The 9,588-nt window shown below is 33.2% G+C and overlaps 1 protein-coding gene across 1 annotated transcript in view; it reads right to left on the minus strand.

The window, feature by feature from the left end:
• The window catches only part of ZNF236 (zinc finger protein 236), a 70,800-nt gene extending 61,362 nt beyond the window's left edge, over positions 1 to 9,438 (minus strand). Inside the window, exons 1-4 of the mRNA XM_010078558.1 lie at positions 9,278 to 9,438; positions 7,232 to 7,410; positions 4,240 to 4,364; positions 751 to 923 (exon numbers count right to left, since the gene is read on the minus strand). Coding sequence (XP_010076860.1) covers positions 751 to 923; positions 4,240 to 4,364; positions 7,232 to 7,410; positions 9,278 to 9,418 — 618 coding nt within the window. The 5' untranslated portion in view covers positions 9,419 to 9,438. The remainder of the gene's footprint in view (positions 1 to 750; positions 924 to 4,239; positions 4,365 to 7,231; positions 7,411 to 9,277) is intronic.
• Between the last annotated feature and the right edge of the window lie 150 nt (positions 9,439 to 9,588).

Consider the following 9,588-nt stretch of genomic DNA (forward strand, 5'->3'; position numbering starts at 1 on the left):
TAGCAGAGACGATATTCTGCATCCGGGGCGGGGGGAAAGGCAAAATCATTTTACACCTTCCAAACTAGGTCTCTTTCTATTGGTATTTCCAACCACAAATCATTAAAGCCCACAAGGAAATTACTGAATAAGGTTGCATAGCCAATGCCGCTCAGAAGATTATTACATTATCATGGCAGCACCTTTTTAATCTTAAAAACTGTCTGTCACAAAGAAGAAAAAAACATCAGCATAAAGAGGTCTGAGACACTGGTTTTTTTTATCTTATTTTGTAATTTTCTTCTACCTATAACTGAAAAACCTCTGAAAAAGGCTGGAAGATATATATTTCAAAGACAAATTGTAAGCATGCTCATGATGGAGTTAGTGGGTTGCTATTTGGTCTTTAAATTTTTCACCATTTTCTGTTTTACTGCTTTTGGCTTACTTTAATCTGATTCTAGCTCTGGCGCTCCCAAGGCTGACATAGGTACATTTTTATAAACCTAGAACCACTAATAATTTATTAACCTATCAGTAATGAAAAGGTTTTGCTAATTATCCTAAGTATATGTTTATTCAGATTAAGCTATTTTAGGAAAGGTGAATCTGCAGGTAAAACCAACAAACTACAATCTATACTACAGCAGTAAATCTATATTGACTGCAGAAAGCACCAGAGCATAAGAACAGCAAACAGGACAATTTAAATACTGAAAATGAAATAAGCAGTATATTAGCACCAATCACTTTATGAATAATTGTATTTACCTCTGAATGAACTCTCTGTATGTGTGACTGAAGATTGCCTTTCTGAGAAAAGGCTGCAGGACAAAAGGCACAAGCATGGGGTTTTTCACCAGTGTGCTTGATCATATGGGTCTGCAATGCCCCCTTCTGGTTAAAGGCTTTTCCACATTCACCGCATTTAAAAGGTCTTTCACCTGAAAGGAAAAAAAAAAAAAAAGTATGTAGGGTAAGGGGCTTTAAATGTTAGTTGTTTCCTTTATCTAAATGAAAAAAAATATATCAGCTAAAATAAAATACTGCATATAGATAGCTGTATTCACACACAGATAAACACTTAAACATACTTTATTAGGTGTTCTGACAATGAAATTGTTTACCTCGACCACTAACCTCAGCACCTACTCTTAACGAAGACATATGTAGCTTTGTGAAAAAGTTTTATGATGATTATTAGTTAAAATCAGTAAAGTAAATTAAACCTGTATGAAACAATTATTTAGAACAGCCTTCCTCAACTTGTGGTTTGGAAGATCTCAGAAGATGCTATGCAAAAATACTGGAGAAAAAGGGGAAAAGAAAAAAGAAAACCACGTACACCATTCTTTCACACCAAATCCTACAAAATGCATATACCTGCACAGAAACAAATTGGGGAGCAGAAGGTGAAATGGACAATAATAAACAACTAACAGTCAAAAATTTAACCTTTTATTTAGTCTAAAATGCAGAAGTCTTACAGCAACACTGACAAAGATGGCCTATGGTTCCCACTCCCCAATAAATACCAATAGCCATTCATCCTTTAAAACCACCTGCTGAAAATGTGCAACAAAATAATAGGCTTATTATACAACATATTGTATAACCCTGCTCAAAACCAGCTTTTAAACCTTGAATGTTTATATTACTACTGACCATTAAAGAACATTAAAGAAAATTTAGGCAATACTGTTAGAGGAATGCTCTGTCACCATTTCCTGATTTTGGTGTTAGCATTGCCTGCATACTTACAGTTATTTGTACATTAACAGATTAAGCATGAAAATCTCCCGAGAAATTTTCAATGACATAACATAATAGAACTGCGTTAACATATCACAAGGCCACATATTTTAAACACACAGATAGCAAGAACAAAGTTCAATTTCTTGCAACCATTTGCCTTAATTGACTACTGGAAGTCTCCACTGTGAACTCACTATTACTCTATTTTTTTCTTTTAGTGAAACAGTTTAGCTGTGGTAACCCAGGACCTTCAGAACATTTAACACTTTACCTTTGAACATTTCTATAGCAAAACCACTATAATCATCCTGTACATTATGTCTGCTACACCAGTAAGTACTAGCATATGCTAAATATTATGCACACCACAGGAGTTTTAATTAATAGTTTTATATGACTTCTAATTATATATTTGTAATTACACCTAGTTTAAAATTATTAATTCTTAATTAAATTCACATTGAAATAAAAGCAGCTATTTTCTGAAACAGATTACAAGCATGTAACTCACATACTATCAACTCTGGAGGAATGATTACTGTTCTGCTGCTTAGGAGTTTTGAAAATGCTTTAAGGTCTGTGGGTTTTAACTGTGTATTTTTTTAAATATAGGTTCAAATACAGAACACTTACACAGATCTTGAAACACAGCAACAAAATTACTATGGGGCTTTTATAAGTAAAAAGGCTCAGCTTCCACTAATAGCTGCTCATGGACACATAGAAGTATTGCTTCAGGTTAAGTTTGCCTATTAAAGTTAATCTCATTATAAAAACTAAATGTTAACTCTAGTGTGGAAATGCAGAATTTCTGTATTTCTCAAGTATAACTTAATAAAATATAGATCTGGGAGGGGTAATGGGAGGTTCATTACTTAGTTATTAATATGAGAATTGCAATCCCTGAGACTTAAATCTTTTTCCCAAAGGGTGTAAGTACTTGAAATTAACAGCTATGAATGAAAAAAAGTATTGCAATTAAGAAACTCATGTAATGCTGTAGATGGAGCATAGACATGCTCTTCTAAAAATTAAAGACTTAAAGTCCTCTAAACTCTTCAAAGCAGAGTTCCTCTTTCCTGCATGTATTACCATACCTCAAGCAACTGGATGCCAGATAGATTGTCTGTGGATTTAAAGTTGGAACTTAAAATGATCTCCTGTTATGTGCAGACTGGAACTACATTTTCTGTCTCTGATTTCTCAGACAAACATCTTTTTATTCTTCAAAAGAACTATTAACACTCTTGAACTTTTTGAAGCTTTAGAAAAGCATCCTCAAGTAACTATAATCTTGTCTCTTTAATTTCTAACTAGAATAAGCTAAAATAATCTATCAAATAGAGACAAAACTCTAAAAGAAGAAAGTTAATTTTAAATTACTTTTTTTGGATATTACTTTGAGGCAACTTTTAAAGCAGGTACAAGGGTGATCTCTTGTGTTACTGTTTTACAATTAAACTATAAAGCTTAAAAAGATTCCTAAAAAAGAATCATGCAACGAAATTTTTATTTCTCCCTTGGCAAAGCCATTCTTGTACATGGCAACTTGTCACATCACTATCTGAACAGACTGCAAATAGAAACAACATTGCACAGTTACATAATTTACTACTTTAATTAGCTTAAAACTAGACAAACAGCAATTTATTCACAAGATGGAAAATACATTTACATTGCCCGTCACTGGAGCACCTCCAATGAAGGTTTTGTTTCAAGCCAAACTTACACTATAGTGTGTACAGCTGCTTAAAACTTGAGAACTATTCTTACAGTCCCCTGTACACTTCAAAAACTTCTGTATTATTTTATGCTTATCATTTTTCAGTTCTTTCAATTGCTGAAGAGTTAAACAAATGCACATATTTATTACAGTAATGTAACAAAACCATCTGCTATTCATTCTGCAAAACTCAACAGTCACCTGCTCTTCTTCAAGTATCAAAATCACAATCTAGATTTATCACCTCCCACGTTCACTTTGGAAATCCTGAAAATGGCAGTTACAGTAAGTATAGAAAATACATGTCAGGAACTTAAAATAAATAAATCTAAAAACAAAAGCAAGACCACTATGTTACTAATTCATTCTCATGTATTTCTACCCTTTCTGTGATAGTAAATTTTAGAACCTCCTCTCCAGAGTATTTAAGATGTTATTTAGAGTACCTGACTGGTCCGTATCTAGGTATTTCAGTTTCAGGGTCCACTGAAACTTTAAGTGCTGAAAATGGTATTTTGTTACAAATTAAACCTGTAAAGTACTTAAGATTTCCAGATCTATATAATTAAAAACAGTTAAAAAGATTTTTTAAAGTATATAAATCTCCCAAGCAATGAATTACATAAAGGGTGTTTTAAACCAACAGGTAACAGCATCTAATGAGCCAGTTGCATTAATACTACCTTCAAGTTCCAACAGAGAGAAAAATATTTAGCATTTCACAGATTAACTGAATTTTGTAAAACAAACGCAAAATAAAATTATTACTTCCACAGAATTACCTGTGTGTATCCTAACATGTCGCGTTAACTGACTTGGCTTCTGGAACGTCTTTCCACAGTGCGGACAGGAATAGATAAACCCACTTCTGTCAATGTTCCTGTTATAAGATCTGGTATTTGATACCCTGTCATAAAAAAAAAAAAAAAATCTTAACATTAAACATTACTTTCAAGAATCTTATGTTACCCCACCATTTTTTAACATACAGTGTAAATTTGATGACAATGTGTAGCATCAGTTGCGACAGTTAAACACCAAACTCTTTAGTGATACTAAAAGAACAACGTAAACAGCACTTTTTGAAGTACCTACAAGCACCAAGAATTTTAGTAATTTCTGTAATAAAATGTTAGAGGCTCTCTAGAGACACTTTCACTGTAAATTCTACTAGAAGTATACAGTGACTTCACAACTAAGTGAAACTAAGTGAAAGTGGGACTTTCAAGTCTCTGCAAATTCATTTCTTTTGCCTGAATGTAGCAAGACTTCTGTTCTTAACTAGAATATGAAGATCTCATGAACTAGAGCACAAATGCAGTTGCTGAAGTCTAACAAGAACACATTAAGAAATTAATAAGCCAAATATTCACCACTGCCCCTCAAATACAAATCACAATCTCCACAGAGACACGGTAACAGATGATATAAACACCCATAATTCATTTCTCCACAAATCAAACTCATTCGTTTAAATGACTGCTGAATGAATCAACAGCAATGTGGAAAACAACAACTGATTTTATGCTAGGAAAAAAGGAAAACAAAAACTTAGATCCTACAGACCATCACAACTCCTCAGCTAAACAACCAGAAACCAGAAGGCAGTGGGCAACCCAGTATGGTATATCTAGAGCACATTTTCCATAGTGCTTGTGTATCCATACTTATACAGTAATCCAGCTTGTCAGTACTAGTTAAAGCTAACTGAAATTATACCAATTTAAATACTAATGTTTTTTGAACAACTGAGAAATAAGAATTAGGTAATGTGGCGCAGATTTGTAAAAGAGACCACCACCTTGAAACAGAGGCTGGTAAAACAATATAAAAAAATAGCAGGGGGGTAACAGTCCGTGCGTAACACAGGAAATCATTAAACTTCTGCTCAAACGCTGCATCCTTCTAGTCTGAAGAGAACATAGATATTCAATGTATGTTTAAAGGACATCACATTTTTCCTTCCAATTACTTCAAGCAAATATTATATATATATTTTTAAGTCTTTTTATACACTTGCAGAGCAAGCACAGAGTGTGGGTAATACCTTTTACTTTTACATGTTAATTATAATTATAAAAATTTACTGAACTATCCAGAGTAAAATTGACTGAAGATGGAAAAGAAGGAGAGAGGACAGCACAGATGTTAGAGCCCCTTCTTCTTTCCACCTCAGGACATATCTAGACCAGCTTGACTGCCAGAATACGCTCTCTGATGAGCAACATCATCTGTTTCAACTATAGCTGTGTCACTGTAATAAAGGAAATAATATTCAGTTTGGAGACAATTGTAGGGACCAATCCTTCAAGATCAGATCACCTTCTAAAACGTTTCATCATTTCGTTACAATGATGATTTTCTTTTTAGCAGAAGTTAAATAGTAAATCTAAAATATAACTTCACAAGTTTTCCATTCAAATGTTTCAAAGACAAAAAAAACATTTTTTTGGGGAAGGAAAAGTGCAAGCACTTTATGAAAAAGCTTCAGGGAACAAGGCTCTTCATAATTTTAAATCCTAAAAAATTTTTGAAGCTTATTTTACTATTTGATCCCTGCTTTTTATTGTGAGATTTTAAACTACTGATGTATGTCTTTGAACTTTATACACAGTCAAACAGGTTAGGTTAAATGTTAGACCAATCTCCTATAAGGAAGTTCTGACTTCAGAAATAATCCATGTTTATGAAAGTAAATTATTGTGGACCGCTTGTATCTCATTTGCATCAGAATGTAGCATTTACAATACTCTCAAAATCACAGCCATCATATTAGATTCACCCACCCATTCTTTATTCATTCATCCTAATTTACCCAGGAGATCTCCACAACAAGAACATTTTTTTGTTTGTAATATTATACAGTTCAATAGAAACATAACAACTTTACCTCAATTTTAAGTTTGCAAACAGAAATCTACAACAATATTTTTTTAAACCTTCTGGAACAGAACTACTGAGATCCCACAACCTGCATCATGTTCTCATAAAAATAACTGGAAATATCCAACAGTTCTCATTTTTAAATATTTTTTTTTCATCTGTTTTTTATAGAAACAGAGTAAAGATTAAAAGAAAGGTGACCTGTCAAAAACCTTACGGTTTATTAACATATAAACTAAACCAACAGAAGTTTTTCTTTCTTCTAACTTGAACTAATTTTCACCAGTGAAGTTAAACAAGAGAACTGAAAGAAAGGACAGAACAAATTTTCACCGAAAGTAAGAACAGCATTTTATTAGGCCTGTTTTTTTCCTTTTATACGATGCTTTTTCAGATTTACAAGAAACTCACAGAAAGTTGTGGTAATGACTACTTGCAAAAGACAATTAAACTGCAAGGAATAGCTTATTTCTTTATGGAAGGCATGTATTAGTATTTTTGCAACTACAATAACTGCTATGTAAAATTAATATACATTGGCTTCAATGTAGTGCCATTAGCTTTTAAAATCACACAAACACATTTCAATAAGCACTCTATCAGAAAAACTTAACGTGTGTTTACAAATAACTAGCGGATAGAACTATGCTTAGTATGGGCACCCAAATAAGAAAACATCAAAAGAAAAAAAAAGAAAAGGCCTCTAAAAATATTTACCTACTCTAGCAAGGTTTTAAAAAACAAATGCCATTTCATAACAGCATACCAAAGAAAATAAATGATCTGCATAGACTATGGTACTTGGCTAACTGGAAACACTACTCCTGCTTTCCCCAGCTATCACCATAAAAGCAACACCTGCTAATTTTGTTACAATCCAGTGACTCTCACCTTATTTTATAGTGAGTTTTCATATGCTCCTTTAGCTGCGAGGAAGTTTCAAATTCCTTTTTACAAGACTTACAGCTGTGGATCCTACTGCCTGCCAATTCTTGACGATGTTCTTCCATGTGCATGGACAGCTGACTCTGTAAAGTAAATTCATCTCCACACTCTGAACAGATAAGATTCTGAAAGAGATAACAGAGAGTGATTTTTCAAAAGACTCCCAAACAGCAGTGCACAAGCTTTGCTCAAGTAGACAAATGTATCCTTCTACAGACACTGGCAGCAAAACGCAAGCAGCAATAAAAGTATACGAGCAAAAAAGTTTATGAGCCCCATAATACAAATAATGAACAATGATCACTGCAAGTTTACGGTAATGTTTATATTTTAAGAAACTCCACTGAAACTGAATTCTGAAAAAGTTCGCACAGTAGCAGAAACAAGCAATTCAGTACCACCATTACCACTCCCTATTTCCTTGGTAGGCTTGCTCAAAATACACACAGAAACTTACCTCAATGCCATTACGCTATAGTCTACATAAACATTTCTAAAAAAAAAATTACTTTCTAACTAAAAACACCTTAACTGCAGATTCAGGGATTTTACACTTTTGCAGGTTAAAATGACACAGGTTGTCACTTACTTTTTAACAGTAATCCCACCACAGTTACTACAGAATTTTCTTAAGCTATCTTCACAGAAATACAACAGAAATAAATAGGAACCTATCATGCTTTTGACAGATATCTCTTCAATCCATTAATTTTACAGCAGTGTTAAACATACTGCTTTCCAGTTATGTTAGCATTCCATGTCATTTAAAACGGAAATTATACTTGTAATGTTTAATGCATTGCCATTTCTCTGAAATTCAGAGGAAGAATCAAAGCCAAATATTGTTTCAATGAAAACTAAAAGCTCCGCATTTATTTGACTACCTTTCCCTTTTCAAAACCATTAATTTTACTTCTGAGTGTATCTTTATTTTACAAAAACCTAAGCAGCGAGTTAAGATTAAACGTCTAAAAAATATTCACCATATCTTTGGCAATACATCTGTTACATGTTCCTTACTAGTGTGCATAAGTAACTTCAGACAGTTTTTGCTTCAGTTCATTTTTCAGTAATTGTGATTATCACTGCAAATGGAAATGGTTTTTATCCTTCCCTCTTTTTCCTCCTTGAGTGATCAATAAGAGAGAAAAAAAAAGAATCACAGTACTCTTTTAAATAAAGATACTGACAAGAATGTTTTAATTAAGAGGAACAAAGATATGCAGTACTATTTTTAAAATGCTTTGACAATAAATTTCTTCCCTAAGCCTAAAAAACAAAAATTCTGCAAAATTGCCAGGCAACGTTTCCACACAAAACCTTAAAAATCTCAAGTCCTTTAATGAAATTAAATACTACCTCAAAAATGACTTGCTTAACCTAACCTAGAGATCATTATTACTGGACTAAAGTTACAGTCTGGGGCGATAAATAAATATTACTTTATTTTCCAGGATCCACATTCGAATCGGAATAATAATACTTCTTATTGAAAAATACTGTTCTTATACAACAAATTTGGTTTATGATGATCCTTTCCTACAAGTGGGGAAAAATTATCAGAAGAGAAGCTTACAATGCATACTATCCCAAGCTCACTGACCTCAAAATTGAGAGCATGTCAATCACTTCTCAGTATTTTTCAGACCCACATATCTATGATATTAAGTTGCTATTACACATATTCTATTACGCAGCTTCCACAAACAAAAGAATAGCCTAAGAAGCAGTATTTGAGACAACAAAAGTTATGTATTTTTTTCCATTACTGTAGAATTTGCTGCAGGAAAGCACACAAAAATCACCAAAGAACATGAGGAAAAAAGTTAGCCTCTTGCAGAGTCAATTTCAATAGCCCAGAAAATTCCTTCTGGAACCTCTCACAGGAGCAATCAGTCACAAAAATCTGCATTTCAACACAGACAGACCCATTAAGTACAACTGTTACAACATGTCTTTTCCAAATTTAAATTATGAGGTTTAATGAATTACCTCTTCTTTCTCATGTAGCATTATATGAGCTTTCAGACTGGCTACTCTGGAGAACTTCTTGTTGCACACCGGACAAGTAGGATCTTCACCATTGTGAGTACATTTATGAAGTGTCAAGTTGAATTCAACATTAAATGACATCGGGCACTGGTCACATCGGTGAGGCTGTTTGTTAGAACCACAAAAATAAAGACAAAATTCAATCTTCCTGTAAGTTACATATAGCCTAGGTGACACATATAACAATACAAATAAAAATGTTTAAAATTAAAAAAAGAGCTATCCAAGTGGATAGCTTGGATGTGTCTTGC

This window comes from Pterocles gutturalis, unplaced genomic scaffold (assembly GCF_000699245.1).
Source record: "Pterocles gutturalis isolate BGI_N339 unplaced genomic scaffold, ASM69924v1 scaffold5783, whole genome shotgun sequence".
Classification (NCBI taxonomy): domain Eukaryota; kingdom Metazoa; phylum Chordata; class Aves; order Pterocliformes; family Pteroclidae; genus Pterocles; species Pterocles gutturalis.